We start from the raw sequence: 20249 nt of genomic DNA on the forward strand, positions 1-20249 counted from the left end.
CTCTGTAGTTCCAGAGGACAGAAAAACGTGGAGAGATCTGTCCCAGAGCCAGACCTTCATGGACAAAGCAAGAGAAAGACTGAGGAAAGTTCTCATAGGATTTTTTGTAATCACCAAAAACTGTTAACATCCAGATATCCTTTAGTGGGTGAATGGGCAAGCCCTGGTATATCCATATGTGAACCATTGTTTTGGAAATACTACTCAGCACCAAAAAAGGATTGTCTGTGCAACAACCAATAGAACCCAAAGGCGTTATGCTGAGGGGGAAGAAAGCTAATCTCAAAGGGTTACTATATAATTCCATTTCTATGGCATTCTTAAAATTATAAAATTATGCAGGTTAGAGTTGGGGACAAGGCATGGCTATAGAGGGGCCACACAGGGGAATTTCCTTGAGATTATAGAACAATTCTGCATCCTAGTAGGGTGGTAATTATATGAATCTACACATGTGATAGAATTTCATAGACTGGGGTGTCTGGGTGGCTCAGTGGGTTAAGCCTCTGCCTTCAGCTCAGGTCATGATCTCGGGGTCCTGGGATTGAGCCCCACATCCGTCTCTCTGCTCCGTGGAGAGCCTGCTTCCCCCACTCTCTGCCTACTTGTGACCTCTCTCTCTCTCTGTCAAATAAATAAATCTTAAAAAAAAATTTCATAGACTGTACACCAAAAAAAGAAGTGCATGTAAAAACTGATTAAATCCAAATAATGTCTGTAGCTTAGTTAATAATGTACCAATGTCAACTTCCTGGCCTTCACAACTGTTATGTAAGACGTTATTGGGAAGCTGGATGAGGATACATGGGAATTCTTTGTCCTATTTTGCAATTCTGCGTCTAAAATTATTTCAAAATAAAGAGTTTCCAAAAATTTGGAGGGCACTGATTTCTGCAAAGCAGCACTTGGGAATCTCTTCAATGTTTACTAGAAAAGATAATATAAAATAAAGCCTCAAGAATTATAAATTTAATGCAGCTTCTAGTCACTGTAACTTCATTTGCTGTGATTTTGATTTGGAAACAATGCTGTTTTTTAACTCTAGCATTGTTACAAATATTTTTGTATTGTTGTAAATATAATATATCCAGGAGGGGGAAAAAAAAAAAACCTTGATGAGTTTTCCCCCGGGATGAAATACCTGAAAATACCTAAAAACCTCTTTACAGAGCCCCTGGTGTGTGGCTTCTGTCTACCTTTTTAACCTCATCTCCTGCTCCCAGCATGCATTCTGGGGTGAACTATTTGTAATCCTCCCCCTCTTTCCAGTCCATTCTTCTCTCCTCTTAACACTCTGTTTGATGACCTTCTCCTTCAAGACCCACATCAAACTATGCTTCCTCTACAAAGCCGTCCCTGGCCCAGGAAGCAGGGTTGCTCCAACAGCATGCCTTCCTGCCTATGGGGTTGTAGCATAATGTGGAGCATTTGGTTATTTGTCCACTGGCCTAGCTCCGACCCTGGTTGGTGAACACCTTGAGGGCCCCAGCGGGGTCCCATTCCTTCCTATAGGCCCTGAACCTGGCTCAGTGCCTAGAACACATGCTCCTTAAATGGCGACATGCAAGGGACTGAATCGGAGGCCCTGGAAAGTCCTTAATAATAAATTTTGTCCAGGGCACCTGGGTGGCTCAGTGGGTTAAGCCTCTGCCTTCAACTCAGGTCATGATCCCAGCATCCTGGGATGAAGCCCCACATCAGTCTTTCTGCTCGGCAGGGAGCCTGCTTCCCCCATCCCCCCACCTGCCTCTCTGCCTATTTGTGATCTGTCAAATAAGTAAATAAAATCTTTAAAATAATAATAATAATAATAAATTTTGTGCACTCCACCCTGCCTTAATAGAGTACTTTTCAACAAGATGTGCAACGAAACTGGAGATCAAAAGGGAACAATGAAACACAGTGGCAAATGAATTCTTAAAATATTTTTCAAACGTCCAGCTTAGTTAAGACTTTCTTATATTTTAAAAATTTCCCATTCTTTCATTCATGACACAGTGTTGTAAGAAGCTTTAGGAAGACCACGAGGTTGCATTTGTGAGTCTCCTTGGACAGATAAGATCTAGAACTTAAGAACAGGATACAGGTTCTAGAGGAGGAAGGGTGGGATGTCCAAGACGAAGAGCACAGGCCTACGTTAAATCTTGTGTACTGCTTCCAGCTTTTACTAAAAGCAGCGCGGTGTCCCCACCTTGCAGGCAAGCGGCTTGCTACTCCATCTACCATGGAAGCAGACAGAAATGCCCTGGATGACAAACCCCTGGTCTCCCTGCTCAGCATCCGCCTGGGCCAATGATCTGGGACTCCATAACTGTCTTCGCGTCTAGCTTCTGTCTCCAGCCTCCAGCAAGATGACTCAGACTTTCATCATCCCTTCTTGCACAATCTAATGGCCATTTCTCCATCAGAGGTCTGGTAACTTCATTAAACAGGGCAGATAACTTCCTGCTTGAAACCTGTCCCTCCCTTGCCTCCTGACGCGCTCCTACCTCTCCTATCTCCTCTCTTGATCACATCTCCTAAGATTCCTCTAAGATTCAAGCACTGGTCTTTGGCTCATTTTAAAAAATAAAAGTCACAACAAACTTCTTCCCCGTGTCTCTAATTGGCCATTTTCTCTTCACTGCTTTCTGATACCCTGTCATCTTTAAAGGGCCAAGTTAGGGGCCACCTTCTCCCAGAAATCATCTAACTGAGCCCACACCCATCCTTTGCACTGTCTTGGAGCACTTAAAATGCCAAATATACTTCCACTACTGAGCACTTCTTATGTTCTGGTTTGTGGGATCTCTTTACCGTTTTATGAGTTACTCTTACTTTTTCAGTCAAACAAAGCCTTCTTCAGGACAAGATCCATGTCTTAAAATGATCCCGTGTCTTCATGGTGCCTCAAAAAGAGTTAGCACCTTATTTTAGTGGTCAGTATATACTTGGTGATTGAGATCAAGACAATGTCACAGTGGCTTGGAAAAAGAAACCCAATGAAGAAAGCCTTTGAAATTTCTTTTTCCTTCTTCTGTTGCTCAGGGCCCTAAATCAGAGCAAGTCATCACACACTGGCGCTGTGCAAAATCAAATCGCTTTTCTGGCCACAGTGCAGGGCTGTAGTGAGTGCATAGGGTTCCGGTGGGTTCATGCTGTAGGCTTGCCAGTGGTTGATCTTGAACTTCAGCAAGTCACTTGAACCCGGAGCCTTCATTTCCTCATATTCGAAATTGAGATAATTACTAAGGCCTTTTGGAGATGAAGTCTATAAACCATAAGAGTGTCATTTGTGGTGGGAATTTCAGGAACCATGGTAGACCAGGGGAGAAGCTATTGGAAAGTAGGCAGACCTTCCTGCACCGCTCCAGCGCATATCCCCTCTGAGGGAGGCCCACTGTCTCTGTCCAGGCAGGCAGCTAGAGTCTCAGGGACCTGAAGAATGACAGTCTGCATGAGAAGACAGAAACGCAACCACTGAAACGTGTTGAGTTTGTTCTAGACATCACCAGGGTATTCCTTCTGGTGGCAAGGCTAGAGAATTAAATAAACAGTCTGTCAAAAAGGCAAGGAAATAAAGCTGGGGAATTCTGAGAGGGACTGGCTATGGGACTGGAGGAGCAGTGAGAGCAGAGGAGGGCTGACTTGGGATCAAAGCACAGTAGGCTTAACAACTGGTCAGATCCACTCCTTCCGGAGGGAGGGAGAACATGTCACGTGCCCCAGTGACAATGGCAAGCCACACAGTCTAAAGAAACATCGTCCTAAAGGAAGATAAAGTGACATGGCTTTTATGTGCCTCCGGAGACACAGACCCACTCTTGAAGCGTGAAGGATCATGAAGGAAACACAGACACACTGGGGCCGCAGAAACAAACGTTCTCTCCTCAGCATGTCCCAGCAGCCACTGCAGCCCTGCTCCCCGTCTGTCCTCAGGCTAAACGCCCAGGGGCCAGCAGCCTACCCCTCCCAGAGCAGGCCAGGCGGAAAGGGGCTGACCAGCTGCTATGGGCCATACGGCAGCATTACCCAGCCTGGCCCAGGGATGCCTCTTGAGTTGAGATCACTGTTCAGCAGGGCAGGTCCAGGACAGGTAGCTGGGACCTCAGTGGGATTCAGGACCTTAGGGGACAGCCACATGAACTAAGAGTGTTGTGAGAACAGAACCCTGGAGAAGCTCCAGTCCCTACCTGAACCAACACCATCCAGATCCCTGGCCTAGATCTGGAGTGGGCTTGTACTGGCTTCCCACCGGACCTGGAACTATCCCACCTGCCCACCCCACGCCTACCACCTTGGACTAATTCAGCTTTGAGAGGCTGAGCCTCCCTGTGAGTCAGGTCCCTGCCCTGCCGTGAGAAGAAGGTGATTGGCTGGGCCTGCCAGGGCTTTGTGACCCGCCAGCAGGACCCCTCTAGCCCCTCAGACCCCTTCGTGCCTGCCTATACATATTGCCTCCATGCAACCCCAGAATAACCTGGATGTGTGACCCAAGGGCACCAGGGGTAGCAATTCTGCAGATTTTCCAAACAGTGACTTCAGCCCCCCTGGGCCTGGGCAGGAAGGGTTGGCCCAGTGACAATGGGCATAGCCCTACATCAGGAGCGGGAAACATTTTGGCAGACTCCTCAGTCGTCCTCTGATCCCACAGCGCCTGTTCCAGTTCTCCTGGCCGGTAGGATGGCATCTACGAAGCCAAACAGTTGGGAAATCTGGAGTTGGGGAGGGACTGAGATCAGAGGCCCAGCTTCGGGAAGCCCAGATGGCTGTCCCCAGGCAGAAAGGACAGAATTCTGTAGTGTCTCCCTCCTGGACTGCCCTTCTTTGGGCTCGGCGACCTGAAGCTGGATATGTGCTGGGCAGCTGCCTTCTCACACAAGGGCCCTTGGATTCTCACTGTCTGTTCCAGTGACGCTGGTGACACTCACTGAAATGTACTATGTGCTAGGCTCTGCTCAGTGCTTGGTAAGCCTCTGAGAAGTGGAAACTGTCCCCATTTTATTTATTTATTCCTCATGAGGAAACTGAGGCCCAAAGCCAAGCTGCTAGGAAATGTTAGAGCCAGGATTTGAATCCAAGTGTTCTGCCTGGAGATCAGTATTCTTTTTTTTTTTTTTTTTTTTTAAAGATTTTATTTATTTATTTATTTGAGAGAGAGACAGTGAGAGAGAGCATGAGCTAGGAGAAGGTCAGAGGGAGAAGCAGACTCCCCATGGAGCTGGGAGCCTGATGTGGGACTCGATCCCGGGATTCCGGGATCACGACCTGAGCCGAAGGCAGTCGTCCAACCAACTGAGCCACCCAGGCGTCCCAGAGATCAGTATTCTTAAAGTAGCACATTTTTAGAGGCTGCTGAAGGCCTGCCCAGTACCCACTGCAGAACTGAAAAGAGCTGGTCTTCCACAGCTGTGCTAGACAGAGGGTAAAGTCTTGGGAATTGCAGTGGGCTCTCCTAGGGACCAAAGAACTGGGGACTCCTGAATTATCTTGATGCATTTGTGGAAGATGGATTCCCACTGAAGTACTTGAAAACAAAAAAAACAATCAGATTTAGGCTTGTGATATCATTATTAAATATTGGAATGTTTGCTTTCAGAGTTCTACAGACTTATTGATGATTTAGGAATATAAGTACCTAGAGCTAATGTCATCCTAGGTATCTGGGAAGGAATTGGATGGTTTCTAGAAACTCCTCTGACCATGGGAGAATGAGATTTAGACTTGGCTATTTCCAAGGCCTTAGGCCACAGAATGGTCAGTAGTGCCACATCTCCCGGTGAGAGCTGTAACCGCCTTTCCCATCACCAGTAAATGCACCCTGAACCTTATGGTCCTAGCATAGGAAATGATTTAGCAAAATCACCAGATTAAACCTCCTCAACTTGTCTTTCCCATCACTGCAGCCCTGGTAGCCAGAGTCAAGGTTCTGAAGAGCAGACTTTTCCCAAGGCCACGTTCTCAGTCCGATCCTGGAATAGGGTTTCCAGCTAACTCGGCGGGTGACATGCCACAACCCAGTCGGGCTATTTCCCTTGACAGTCACCATGTGCCAGAGATGATGGTAGAAACAAAGGGACAAGGAAGACCCCACTATGGTAGTTTTTGGAACAGAGTTTGACACCTGGTGTGGTTGACTACCATTCTCTTAGAAGAGGGAAAGCAACTTGGTAACGGTTGTGTTAACTTTTTTTTTTTTTAACTATTTTTTTTTTAAGATTTTATTTATTTATTTGTCAGAGAGAGAGAGAGAGAGCACAGGCAGACAGAGTGGCAGGCAGAGGCAGAGGGAGAAGCAGGCTCCCCACAGAACAAGGAGCCCCATGTGGGACTCGATCCCAGGATGCTGGGATCATGACCTGAGCCGAAGGCAGCTGCTTAACCAACTGAGCCACCCAGGCGTCCCCGGTTGTGTTAACTTAAAGAGTTTTCTCAGACCATTTCTCTACTGTAAGTGGAGGCAATGAGACTGCACAGAGCCAGATGCTTGGGTAAATGCCTTATATATCTTTGCATCCAGAAGCTGGTCTGGTTTGAGTCTAGGTCTGAGTTAACACCCAATACAAAAAGTCATCAGACGTGGGAACAATTGATGAATTTAACGTGTGGCTTTGAGGCATAGGGAGGTTGGTATAGTTTAGTCCAGAATCTTAGATGCAATGTTCCAGGCCACTCCAGCTGGTCCAGTTCTTGGAGGACATCCAGGTCAGAACTAAGCACTCCATTCAGCCACCCCCATGCCCTGATACCACAAGTCTTTGACAGAACCAGGCTTTCCTCTTTGGGGGACCAGATCAAAGTTAGGGGCTCTCTTTTTCTAAATCCAACTAGGCAGAGGATTTGGGGATGGGGGGGGATGTTTAAAGGCAGCTTTGCTCAGGACCTGGGTGCCACCTGCTGGCCATAATTTAGTTGTATTTACAGGGTCAAATCTAGGAAAGGAAAATGAAATCCTGCCCTCCCTATCAGGATGAGAGGTAAGGGAACTAGGAGGCTGCTTCTTTGTGACCCTCTAGCAAGTGTGACAGAAAATCTTTGCAGAGACCCCTGGATGCCTCAGGTGAGTCCTCTACCCTGACCAGGGTAGAGAATAGCCAGTCCTGAGTGGAGGTAATGGCTCTGTTCCTAGTATCAGCCTCCTACCCCACCCCTAACCACTTTCCCAAAAGCCCCAGAGGAAGCAACAACAGGATTGTTGGCCCTGAAAGCAGACATTTTTTTTTCCCCCAACTTCCTTCTTACACGCCCTGTTGCCACCTTGAGGACACTAGATTCAGACTGATCGAATGTGTGGAAAATGCTCTCCCATCATGAGGCGCAGACAGAATTGGGAATTTCTGGCCCAGAAGACTTTGGCATTTTTCAAGTTCCTGTGTAGCTCTTAGTGACTCTAGGACCTCTGATAGCAAGGTCTTTACTTGTATTCTGGAAGGAGAACGGGGAATGTTTCCTATGTACCAAGGAGGAAGATGGCTAACACTTTCCCCCCAGGGAGGTAGCAGTATATGGCCACATCCCAGCCTTTGCCTCTGCGGTGCAGGCCCGTCAGTCCAAGGTACACCCCTGTGTCCAATGAGGGCAGTGTCCTAGCACCTGGCTGAGCACCAGAATCACCTGCATTGTGTGTGCAGGTGTGTGTGTGTGTGTGTGTGTGTGTGACTATATATAGTTGACTCTTGAACAACACAGTTTGAACTGCACAGGTCCACTTATATTTTTCCAGAAATATAGTACGGGACTATAAATATATTTTCTCTTCCTTGTGGCTTTCTTAATAACATTTTCTTTTGTCTAGCTCACTTTATTCTAAGAATACAGTATATAATCCATATAACATATATGTTGGTCAACTGTTTATGTCATCAATAAGGTTTTTGGTCAACAGTAGACTGTTAGTTAAATTTTTGAGGGAGTCAAAACTTATACACACAGTTGCAGCTGTGCGGGGCATCAGTTCCCTTAACCCCTGTATTGTTCAAGGGTCAACTGCGTGTAATACACTGCGTATGTTATGTATTATATATAAATACATACTGAAAAATTGGATATGCAGTACATTATATATAGTTATATCCATAACATATATAATATAGTTGTATATAATACGTATATAGTTATACACACACATATGCACTGGGGCTTTACTCTGGCCTGCTAGGAAATCTCTGCAGGAAAATCTGATATGCTCTTCTAGTAAACAGTGTGGACATCCCCTGTCCTATCCCATCGAACCCCAAGAAGGCTGCCCTCAGGCTAGAAGACCCTTGAAGCTCAAATGATTTTCAGTCAAAACCTGGAGAACTAATTTTGACCTAGACCAATGCCTCTGCTTTTATTGAGTAATCAGCCCTTGAAACTCATATATGCTAAACAGAAAAAAAAAAATCCCTAAAGTGGCTCAGGAACTCCCAGGGCCAACCTAAGACCCCCTCCCCTTTACCTCCCAGGACCAGTCCTGACCAGCCCATTCCCTGGGAGGCCTAGCAGCATGCAGAACCATAGCTCCCAACTATCCCCACCCCCGTCCCCTGAATCACTCTGCCCCAGGGGCCTTGGGGAGAAATAATCCCGAGCTCATGGAAGGCCAGTATCCAGAATAGCTTGTGCCCTCTGCCCTCAGTTCGGCAGGGCTCTGCAAGTTCCCTGGAGACCTGGCGGGGCTGACCACTCCTGGGGGGGCCATTCAAGCCCATTTCTCTCGCACTCTACTTGCTTTCCTTTCTGACTCCTGTCACACCTACTGCTTCACCACACTTAGGGGGCATTTGGTTGTACTCTTCTCCTTTGCGTTTGTCTCCCCAGTAAGACTATATACTCGCAAAGGATGGGGGCAAATCTCTCCTATTTCTCACAGTCCCTAACTAAATATTCATCAAAATAAAATGCCCTTCCCTCGACCCTACCCAGTCAAGTTTGGTGTCCACCCATGCCGGCTAGCTTTCTGAGGTCACTCCAGGTGAGTTTCCTAGAAACGCAGAAGCACTCTCCTAAATCCAGTCTCTGCAGTTACTGTCCATGGGGAATTGGTCTGGAACCCACAGGTAAATGGAACATGGCCTGGCCATTGAAGAGCTTACATTCAGGTGGAAGGGAGAGACATACAAGTGATTTCAAGAGAACTGACATGCTGTGACAGCATGCTCAGGGGTCCTGTAGGAACAGAGAGGGGCAGGGCATGTCGCCATGCGCAAGGTTCAGAGACAGTGTCCTGGAGGACATGACGCCAACATCCCAGCCTCAAGATGAATGGGGGAAAGGGGGCCAGGCCAGAAGCAATGAAAAGATGATCAGAAAGAAGAGAGGCCATGGGGAGGCATCACTCAATCACTCAACATATTTGCTGAATACCTTGCCTGTGACGGGCCTGGAAACCCCAGTCCTGGTTTCAAGGCTCTTACGGACAAGGGGTCAGGGATTTAAACAAGTCCTGTGGTTAGAACAAGGGTCAGAATACAGGGCACTGGGCTCAAAACCCTGTGTAATAGGAGACGCAAGTACCGTCCGAAAACCCTCAGAAATCTCTGGAATTCCCAGCTTCTAAGCCCTTGGAAGCTCCCAAGGAAATAATTTGTGTTTCTGTTGGCTTTTTGGCCTGCCTGGCTTCCCTTCCCCGGGGCAATGAAGGACAGAACTAGAGTGTTTCTCTCCTGATTTTTCTCCAAAATGTCCCTGAAGTTAAGTGTGCATCTAACAAGGCTCTGTGGTGTACCTGTGGGGCGGGGGGCCCCAAGGGAGCGCAGCCTAGTGTGTGGGCTCCTCTCTACAGCGGCTTCTCCAGTTTGCACCCCCAGACTCTCCGGGCCTCTTGGTCAGGTGCAGATTCTGACTCCATAGGTCTGGGGTGGGACTTAAGAATTGGAATTTCTAGCAAGCTGCTCCACAGACCACAGTTTGAGAACCATGGGAGTAGATAATGAGTGGACTTTGGAGTGGGGGCAGCATTCCAGACAGGGTAAGTAGGCAGCTGCTGGTGGCTCCCAGAGAGGCTGGAGAGGTGGGGCCCATTTAGGAGTCTGATTAGTGGTGGGGAGAGTCCCATGATAAGGGCAGGTGCCTCCAGGGGACCGGGGAGTGGTCTGGGTATAGTTTTCCTTCACAGAGACAGTTTGTGTGTTAAATCTAGAGAAATATTCTTCACTCCGGAAATAAGCACTCACAATTCTCAGAATACGCCGTGCTTTTGTCTGTTTTCTGTTTCTCCACTTCTGATAAAGACCTAGTTACAAGATACATTTCCCTCTTAACAGTGAGAGTCAGGGATAAACAGCAGCTGACCCTGGCCTCCCTCTGCCGCTGCGGGTGCAGCTGGGGGGCAGGGGAGGGCAAGGAGGAGCTCATGGCCTCTGGCCAGAAGGGGGCGCCTCTGCCCAGCTCCCACCATTGGTGGCTGTGCAGGAACAAATACCAGGGTTGCCCAAAAGCAGCCAGAAACCTGGCTTCTCTGCAGGTCGTTTATGTGAGATGTCCCAACGTTAAGCTATTGGGCACTGATTCAGAAATGTTTACCACACTGCGAGTACTGAGCGGCTCAAGTCTGCAAGGCAAATTCAGCCAATGGGTGTCTCGTTCATGAGTGCAGTGGATAGTGGTGTGGTTCAGGCTGCTTTTACAGATTCTGATTGCAGGAGCATTGGGGACGTGCTGGGAGAGAGGCTGGAGGCCGGGTGGCCTTGAGGAGGCTACTGTTGGCCTTGGCCAGAGAGCATGCGTGCATAACCCCCAAGGCAGCAGGAGAGGTGGGAAGAGCGGGGGGCACCCTGAAGCCGCAGAGCTGCCCAACCTGATGAATGACTGGATATGAGGGTGAGGGGGAGTAGGGCTGTGGAGGACAGCTGCCAGGTTTCTAACATGCGTGACTGAGTGACTGACTAGTGGTGACATTCGCTGGGATAATGAATACAAGAGCAGAAGCCTGTATTGAGGGGAGGTTCTAGATTGTAGGTGCCTGTGGTGTAGAACATAGGTGTGTGTGGGTCAGCCAGCAAGCTATCTGCCACAGAAGTATGGGGTTTGAAGTCAAGGAGAGCTAGAGAGTTAGTCAGCTTTCTAAAACACAAATCCGGTCAGGTTACTGCTTGTTTAAAATTCTCTAATGGCTTCCGGTTGTCTGAACAGAAAGTCCAGACTCCTCGTGGAAAACAAAGCCCTTTGCAGTCTGTCCCTGCAAACCCCACTGGACCACACCCCAGCACAAACCCCTGCTCCCCAGGCCTGCTGGACAACTCGGAGTCCCAGAATAGACCATGGCTTTGTTCTTGCTAGCTCTTGGGCCCACGGTACCTTCTACCCCATCCCTCGTATGTTTGGAAAATTCCTAGTTCTCTCAGATTCCAGCGTCTCTGCCCTGAAGCCTTTGCTGACCTTGTCAGGCAGAAGAGATCACTCCAACCTTTGCGCCGCCTCTAAACTTTGTGCGCGCTGCTTTTTCTGCCCTGTCACTCCCAGCTGGAAGGATGTGCCTGTCTGTAAACTGCTTGAAGGCAGAGATCACTTTTTACCGCATCACCCGTTCCTTAGCACATGTCTGGCACGTAGTAGACACTCGAGAAATGGCTGAAGAGTGAGATGCCTGAAGAGTTTTCCAGGAGGGAAAACCGCAAGGCTGGGCTAGCGGAAGACGCTTTTCACTTCCCCAGGGATTACCTGGCTCTTTCTCTCCTTACAGTTAAAGAACAGCTCGAACACCCCGGGTGCTGACCTTGCCTGTCTTCTTTCTTTGCAGCTGGGGTATGGCCGTCAATGTGTACTCCACATCCGTGACCAGTGAAAATCTGAGTCGCCATGATATGCTTGCATGGGTCAATGACTCCCTGCACCTCAATTATACCAAGATAGAACAGCTCTGTTCAGGTAGGAGCCTGGGAGTGGGAAGGGGAGTGAAGGTGGGAGGCAGAAGGGCGACGGCAGACAGCATAGTTTGTAATCAGGATGGAGGAGAGCTGCAGAGCCCTGAACTAGTCAGAGTGTTTGGAGGTGAAGGAAGTGAGGGTCTCACGGAACATCAGAAGTAAAGAGCAGGAGAGGCTCAAGGAAGGGCTGCAGGACAGGCGGGCCAGTGGGCTATCAAGAGCTAGGACAGGCAGTGAAGCCAGAGGGTAATAGCATGAGGTCCAGACTAGCCACTCGGAGCCCAAATCTCAGCTCTTCTCGCAGTGCAAGCCCAAGCAAATCACTGGGTCTCAGTTTTCCCGTCTGTAAAATGGAGATCACATGCCCTGTCAAACTAGGGCCGCTGGCAGGATGGAGTTCTATACTCATGGAGTACAATGTTTGGTGCAATGCTCGTACGTGACCGTGTCAGTCCAGAGTAATTGCTCTCATTCCTGGAAAGCTGGGGGGACTCTGGCCAGGACAAGGATAGAGAAGACACTGGGTCATTTGGAGCAGAGGGCCAGCACAGGGCCTGGGCAAGGGGAAGCGAGGAGCCCCGGCAGGGGGGTGGCCAGACGCCCTCAGGCAGCTGTGTGTCTCCGCAGGGGCAGCCTACTGCCAGTTCATGGACATGCTCTTCCCCGGCTGTGTGCACTTGAGGAAGGTGAAGTTCCAGGCCAAACTAGAGCATGAATACATCCACAACTTCAAGGTGCTGCAAGCAGCTTTCAAGAAGATGGGTGTTGACAAAGTAGGTGCCTGCGCTCCGGGGGGCCCTGAGGAGCTGTGTGACCCTGGGGAAGAAGACGGCCTGCCAGCCGGGGCGGCGGGGGCTGCTGGGGTCATTCCAGCTCTCACGCCTCTCTCCACACCCCTCTTTTCCAGAGGGAATGTTCCCCCAGCTCAAGGCATGGTGGGAAACCCCACACTTGACACCCCATCCTGACAACATGCCTGCCCCTTCCTTCTCTCTGGATCCCATCCACCTCAGCAACTGAGGCTCAGTCTAACGGCTTCTATGAAGTTCCTTCTCTGTAGGGCCTAAGAAAAGTCTCTGGGCTCACTCTTCTGCCTCAGTGGCCCGCAGCCCCGGGTTCCAACAGACCCCAGCCCCCAAGCACGCGGCAGCACCGAGGGACACCTCCTCACACGGTGACCCCCAGGGCCTGGAAGAGAGGGCTGGCTCTGGATCCCGGCTCAGGGCCACAGCCTGCCCAGCTGCTCCGTGCCACGGGAGGGGGACCCTGTGGAGAAGGAGGACGCTGCAGCCCAGGGGCTGGCTTTCCTGAGAGCAGTGGCCCTCTCACCGAGGAAGGCAGCCCTACAGAAGCAGGTGGCTAAAGTTCTCTGCTTGTGTGGTCTATTTCAGATAATTCCCGTAGAGAAATTAGTGAAAGGAAAATTCCAAGATAATTTTGAGTTTATTCAGTGGTTTAAGAAATTCTTTGACGCAAACTATGATGGAAAGGATTACAACCCTCTGCTGGCGCGGCAGGGCCAGGACGTAGCGCCACCTCCTAACCCAGGTGATCAGATCTTCAACAAATCCAAGAAACTCATTGGCACAGCAGGTAACGTGCCCGAGCTGGGGGAGGGAGTGTGGGGGGCCGGGCCGGCGGGGCTCCACAGCCAGGAGTGCCCCCTGGGCCACCGGCCCGGCCCTGCCAGCCTAGAGGAGACTGTTATCACGGAGTTCAGATGACGCCGCCTGCTGCCCGCTAGACCAGGGGGAGTCACAGTAGGGAGGACAGGGCCGCAAAGATGGCTACAAACGGAGAGCCACCAGCACCAGCTGCGGGAGCAGTGGCAGTGGGAGGCCCAGGGCACTTGCTCTGGTAGCGTGAACTAAGCTGTTGGCCTCGAGATGACGGGGCAGCACGTGGCACAGTTCGTCTGTCCAGGTCCTTCCAGGCCAAGGGCCTGGTGCCAGCAGCACACACCTTTCTTGCCCCTTGCCCACTGGACGCCCAGGGACAGGAGTTTGCCGAGCTTCCCCCACTGGGATCACGTCTTCCCTGACTCTGAAGGTCCATAGCCTGAAGTCCTCAAAAGAGGAGTCTTTTGAAAGGAAGTTTTGTCTGGGTTCTAGAAGAGAAGGGAGAGAAGCGATAGGGCCTTTAGGGGACAAGAGGGCTGGGGAAAGGAAGAGACAGGAGCAGCCCCAGCATCTGAACCCGTCATAGCAGAGCTGCTCCTCCGTTTGCGCTGCTGCCCCGCCTGGGCCTGCCCCCGTTCACCTGCTTGCTTTGCGTTAGAAGCAGCCAGCTCTGACTAGGGAGCGGCCATAGCTAGAAGACAAGTGGCTGCAGCATGCCCGGCCTGCGGGGGAGGCGCTGGGGGCCCTGAATCAGGCCCAGCACAAGCACAGAGCCCATCCTGAGGCAGGGAGCCTGGGAGGGCCTGGGGCCCTGAGACTCCAAGGTCACCCACAGGGAGGGAGGGCAGGGCTTCTGGTAGGAAAACCCAGCAAGTGCCAGATCTGAGACCCTGCCCTAGCGGCTCTTCCTCAGACTCTGGCTGACAGGACAAGAGGCCCAACCCTCCCGGCCCCACTTCCCAGATTCGCCTTCCCAGTTCCCCTCACCTCTCCCTCAGGCCAGCTCTCCTCCCTCCCCACACCTCATACTTTCTTTACTTCCCTGAAGCCCCTGCTCTCCCAGGCTTGCCAAAGAGCTGCCCAGCTGCTGTGGTGTCCGTGTGGCCATGGCTTGAGGCCTAGATGTAGATGGCCCTCCTGAGTGGGAGAAGAGGGGAGGGCAAGAGTGCCTGCCTTTCGCATGGGCCTGCCCTGCAGCCTTCACACCAGGCCGTCTCATGCCACGTGAGCTGTGGGCTTATGTGACCCCATCCGACTTCTCTCCCCTGGGCAGTTCCCCAGAGGACGTCCCCCACAGGCCCCAAAAATATGCAGACCTCTGGTCGGCTGAGCAATGTGGCCCCACCCTGCATCCTCCGGAAGAATCCCCCATCAGCCCGGAATGGCGGCCATGAGACAGATGCCCAGATTCTTGAACTCAACCAGCAGGTGAGGAGGGTGGGCAAGGGCGGCTGAGCGAGCCCTCAACAAAAAGCCGGGCCCTTGGGCATCATGACAGGAAGGGGAGTCTGAGGCAGGGATCTCTGGCCTGAACACCCCCTTGTCCCTGAGCAGTTATTGGACTTGAAGCTGACGGTCGATGGGCTGGAGAAGGAGCGTGACTTCTACTTCAGCAAACTTCGAGACATCGAGCTCATCTGCCAGGAGCATGAAAGTGAGAACAGCCCTGTTATCTCGGGCATCATTGGCATTCTCTATGCCACTGAGGTGAGCTCTGCCGGCACCCGCTCCTGTCCCAGCCCCACTGGGCCTGGCCACATCCTGCCCCGTGACAACCACGAGGGGTGGCACCCGAGGGGCCTGAGGGAACACAGTGAGGAGAGCCAGCTGACGTCAGAGCCTAAGGCCACATAATGATCAGCCGGGAAGGGGGACTAGAACTCGGCCCTTGCTCCCGAACGTCAGGCAGCCATCTCCCCTCTGCCTGGCCTGGCTGGCTCACCACTTCCCTCTCCTCTCCCACCCTCCAGGAAGGATTTGCACCCCCTGAGGACGATGAGATTGAGGAACACCAACAGGAAGACCAGGACGAGTACTGAGGGCGGCTCCAGCCCTAGCTGACTGCACGGCTTCCCGTGCCTCCCCTCCCGGTCCCCCCCCACATTATAATCCTTTCCTTACAGCCTGTCGGCCTGGGTGCTTTGTGTCAGTGCCACAGCACTGGGGAGTCAGGCAAGGAGCGGGGGCTCTCGGGGAAGGGGCAGGTGAGCAGGCAGAGGCCCCGTCCTGCCGGCACCGGCCCAGTAGGTGAGGCCTCTGTCCACTCCTCCATATCCCTATTTATTTCCGTTGTCTCTACGCTGTGTCGCTGTGTCGGCCAACACTTCCCGGGGTGGGTTGGCTACCGCAGCCCCCCGCCCCAGCCAGCCGCCTGCTCCCCTGACAGCCAGCAGCTGTATATTTGACAAAGTCATTGGTATATTTTTACTTACTGGATTTTCCTTGCACTTTACCTGTTCTTTTCCCAGGGCTGACAGCACGGGGCTCCGGGGCAGTGTGCCTGGCTTGGCTTCCCTTCCCTGGTGCTGGGAGCCATGGCAGGACTCCCCCATTCTTATTTATTTTGTCTTTTGACTTCCCAGTAGTTGAGGGGAAGGCTGATGTCAGGAGAGGGATAAGGGGGACTAAGGGGAGGGGGGGTGCCTTAGGCCTCGGTCGTCAGGGAGAGGGAGGGGAGCATGTGAGGGATGAAAATGACCTCCTGGCACCAGGCTCCCCCACCCTCGGCCCCCGGCCCCCAGCACTGAAGCCCAGCACTGCCCCGAGGCCCCCAGCCACTCCTCCCGCAGCTTGGTTCATACCACACAGACTCTGCTTGGACCCTCCTGTACGTCTGCCTCCCATCTGCCCTCCTCCCCAACCCCTATCCCCTCGGGCCACCCAGCCTGCATATGTGTTCACTTTTATTTAAATAAACTTGTGTGGTAAAAGTCCATGCCCTGTCTCCCTCACCGGGGCCTTGGCCTGGGTCTCAATGCTTCTCTCTTCCCAAGCACTCCCCTCTCCAGAGGTGGTTGGAGCACAGCGTGGCTGCCACCCTCCGTCAGGCCTAGAAACTGCCATGGGCACGTGGCCTCAAAGCCCAGCTCTAACCCCGTCCCCATCTCTCAGCTCTGGTCCGGAGGCTGTAAGGGGAGGAAGACGTGGAGTCCGCGACCCCCAGTCCCCGTGGAGGAACAAAGTGTGGGGCCGTGGCTGTGACAATGGGCGGCAGCCCAGTCAGGTGGCTGGGGGTGGGGGGAGTAACAGGGTGGCCTGGCCAAGAGGTGCTTTGTTTCAATCTCCTTCCGGCCAGTCAGGCCACATGATGTCCCTCACCCGTTGTCAAAGCTCACATCCCTCCCAACAGCAATCCAGCTGGGGACAAGGAGAGAGTGGAGTGAGTTACAAAGAGCAAGCAGCTGTGAGTGCTGAAGCCCCAAAGGACAGCAAAGCCTGAGTGGTCCCTTCTGTAGAACAGGCCCTAATGGGAACCTGGAGTCAGCAAGGCTTTCACATCGTCTGCACAGCCCTACCCTCCTGGGACATGCCCCAGCAAAGGCCCATAGTTAAGAATGTCCTAGAAACCCAACAGGGACCAAGGGTACTGTAACGAATGTGTGAGTCAGACCCACTCAAACAAAGCCATCCTCTCTATCAGACCCTGCACTTACTGATGAAGGGACCAAGCCCTGCATGTGACATGACTTGCTCAAGGTAGTAAAAATCTGGGTTAGAATTCAGACCTCCCAACTCATGATTCGGCACTCATCCCCAAAGACCACAGAGGTGGGACCTCCAGAATGTTCTCTAGCAATGGGCTGGTAGTCCTGGTAGGTGTCTCTTCACCATCCTGAACATGATCAAATTGGGACCATGTTTCTTCCGTGCCCCTGCTCCATGAACCTCCTCCAGATCACCGCCATTTCTCTGATAACCCCAGACAGAAGTCTTAAAGAAGTAATTCATACTGTTCATCCCTCATTCACTTCACCTCCTCCTTTTGGCTCCCACCCCAACATAGATTCTTCTGGCCCTATTCTGGTTTTCTCCCCCAGTAATTCCTTGCCTGCTTTTAACTCCCTTGCCTAATTTTTTTTTTTAAGATTTATCCATTTATTTAAGAGAGAGAGGAGGGGCAGAGAATCCCAAGCAGACTCCTCACTGAGTGCAGAGCCTGATGCAGGGGTCCATCCCAAGACCCTGAGCTCATGCCCTGAGCGGAAACCAACAGTCAGATGCTTCACCAACTGAGCCACCTAAGCCCCTCCCTTGCCTAATTTTAAAGGGCTTTCCCTCCATTATTCCATGTAGATACTATAAGAAAATAAAGTAGTTGTTCTATGTTACCCAAAGTTCATCTTCAGGCCAAGACCTCACGCTGCCGTCTAAGTGGGTATGGGAGGCGGAATAATGCCTCCCCCCAGAGGTATCCATGTCCTAACTCCCTAAGCTGGGAATGTGTTAGGTTACATAGCAAAGGGGAATTAAGATTCCAAGTGGAATTAAATCGCTAATCAGTTGACCTTAAAATAAGGAGAGGATGGTGGGTTATCCAGATGGCCTCAGTGAAATCACAGGGTCCATACAAGTGGAAGGGGGGCAGAAGAGGGGGTTGGAGTGATGCCATGTGAACAGAACTCAGTCTGCTGTCACTGGCTTTGAAGACAGAAGGGGCCTGAGCAAAGAAACGCAGGCAGCTTCTAGAGGCTGGGAAAGGCAAGAAAACAGATACTCCCATGGAGTCCCCAGAAAGGACCCTGCAGACATGGTATTGTAGCACAGTGAGACCCTGACAGACTCTTCTAGAACTGTAAGATATATAGAACTATAAGATAATAAATGTGTGTTGTTTTAATCCACTAGGCTTATGGCAATTTGTTACAGCAGCAATAGAAAGCTAACGCAGTAGGTCAAACTCAGCTTCAGCGGGCTCACCCTTCTTCTCGCCCCCACATTAGCCACCCACCTGTCCTCCTTGACCCCACATCTTTTGATTCTTCCCTCAAACCCCATGTGGGTGGGTACCTGCTCCAGCCCACATCCATGGCTGGCATCTGAGGCTGCTCTTAAACATCCAGAGTTCAGGGATACAAAGCCACTGCTGCCATCACCTCTTCCCAGTACCCTCATACTAAGTGTGTCTTTCTCACAGAACACTGAAGATGACGAACTATAATTTTCTGTTTACACATTTGTCTCTCACACAGGCTTCGAGTTGCTCCCGAGCAAGTGAGACGAATCCTCCAGCTCTACCCAGCACAGTGCCAGGTGTCTAGGTAGAGAAGGTTCTTAGGAAATGCTACAGAAAAAATAATGAGTGACTCCTAACCCCTAGATGCCAAGGTACAACCAATTACCGGCCAGACCAGTACAAGGAAAACCAGCAAAGAAAGGCCCTCCCACCCTTTTATATATCCCCGCCATGGAGCAGACCCCTTCTTTACCTCCATGGAAAGCTCGTTCTCTTTCTTTTCAGAAAACAGCGTCTCCTCTGTAACCATACACGTGACACAGAAGAGTTGAGCAAAGGGGATATTGGTGCTAGACTCTGAGAAGAGCTAAACCAATGATCTGAAAAATGAACTGAATCATGATCTGTTCAATTATGGTCCTTGGCAAAAGCGCTCTATCTCAGAGCAACCTGAGGCAAAGTCAGCCACAGTCAGAGCAGAAGGTGCTGGAGGACAGGCAGGAGGCAGCCAGAGCCGGTCACCTCCCATCTCCTGACTTTCCCCCGCCCACCCATACCCCATCCTTCACATATCTCCATTCACCTTTCACACCACTTTTTTCACTGGTCTGGCATTCCACATTCAGCAGACCACAGCTTATCACAGACCACACCCTTTCCAACCTTCTTCACCTCCCAAATCCCATCAAGCATCACCACGCTGAACTACTTCCCAGGTTTGCCCTGTCTTGTCCTATCTCTAGGCCTTTGCTTAAATCAACAAATCCATACAACTGGCCAATTCTCCTTACCTGTCCTGATCCCCCAACCAGAAAAAATTCTCCCATTCCGCATTTCAAAGGCCACCTCTTTTAGGAAGTTTTCTCTAATCTCTTTCTTAAGGAACTCCTCAGTCCTCAAGCTGTTCGTCCGCAGTAATTTGGACTCTATTCGCTCTAACTATAAGGGCTTGCCCGGTCTGCACCTCAGTATGGTAGATAGGAATCTCATTCTCAGATGTAGGAGCATACATGAAATAACACATTTCCTTTTTTTTTTTTAAGACTTTATTTATCCATTTCACAGAGATCACAAATAGGCAGAGAGGCAGGCGGGGAGGTCGGGGGGGACAGGCTCCCTGCCGAGCAGAGAGCCCGATGTGGGGGCTCGATCCCAGGATCCCGGGACCTTGATCAGAGCTGAAAGCAGAGGCTTTAACCCACTGCACCACCCAGGCACCCCAACACATTTCCTTAATTGTAATAAACTACTTTCATTTCTCCTCCCCTCATCCTCCTCTGCTGGAATGCTTTTAAATTGTTGAGGTCCCACTGGGTACTATAAGCATGGCAGAAGGCCCTCCAGGGATAGTGGATGTCAGCACTAACCTGATAGACTAGTTCCTCAGGTCAGGGGCCCTTGATTATTCCCTGCCACATTTGGGACTTGGGACTGCCTCTTGTGGTGGAAATCGGAGCCAGTCTTTCCTATTACTTGGAAGGGGAAACAGCCCTGGCTGTCCCAGAACCCCAGACTTTTTTCTCCTACCAGAAGTGGTCTCCACTCTCCTCATTTCCTGCCCTCCAAACACTGCCCCCTCCCTCAAGTTCCGTCCTCTTCCTTGTTCTTCCACACTAGATTTTTATAGCC

The 20249-nt window shown here is 51.1% G+C and overlaps 1 protein-coding gene across 3 annotated transcripts in view; it reads left to right on the forward strand.

The window, feature by feature from the left end:
* Nucleotides 1-16380, forward strand: part of MAPRE3 (microtubule associated protein RP/EB family member 3) — a 53198-nt gene extending 36818 nt beyond the window's left edge. Inside the window, exons 1-7 of one of the 3 annotated variants that reach the window (XM_047745787.1) lie at nucleotides 4424-4657; nucleotides 11702-11829; nucleotides 12456-12601; nucleotides 13220-13421; nucleotides 14721-14875; nucleotides 15002-15154; nucleotides 15418-16380. In XM_047745787.1, the coding sequence (XP_047601743.1) occupies nucleotides 11709-11829; nucleotides 12456-12601; nucleotides 13220-13421; nucleotides 14721-14875; nucleotides 15002-15154; nucleotides 15418-15486 (846 nt within the window). In that variant the 5' untranslated portion in view covers nucleotides 4424-4657; nucleotides 11702-11708 and the 3' untranslated portion in view covers nucleotides 15487-16380. Of the gene's footprint in view, nucleotides 1-4423; nucleotides 4658-11701; nucleotides 11830-12455; nucleotides 12602-13219; nucleotides 13422-14720; nucleotides 14876-15001; nucleotides 15155-15417 lie in introns of those variants that run through there. The other 2 variants (XM_047745788.1, XM_047745786.1) reach the window with 2 other exon arrangements.
* The last annotated feature ends 3869 nt before the right edge of the window (nucleotides 16381-20249 follow it).

The sequence above is a fragment of the Lutra lutra genome, chromosome 9 (assembly GCF_902655055.1).
Source record: "Lutra lutra chromosome 9, mLutLut1.2, whole genome shotgun sequence".
In the NCBI taxonomy this organism is placed as follows: domain Eukaryota; kingdom Metazoa; phylum Chordata; class Mammalia; order Carnivora; family Mustelidae; genus Lutra; species Lutra lutra.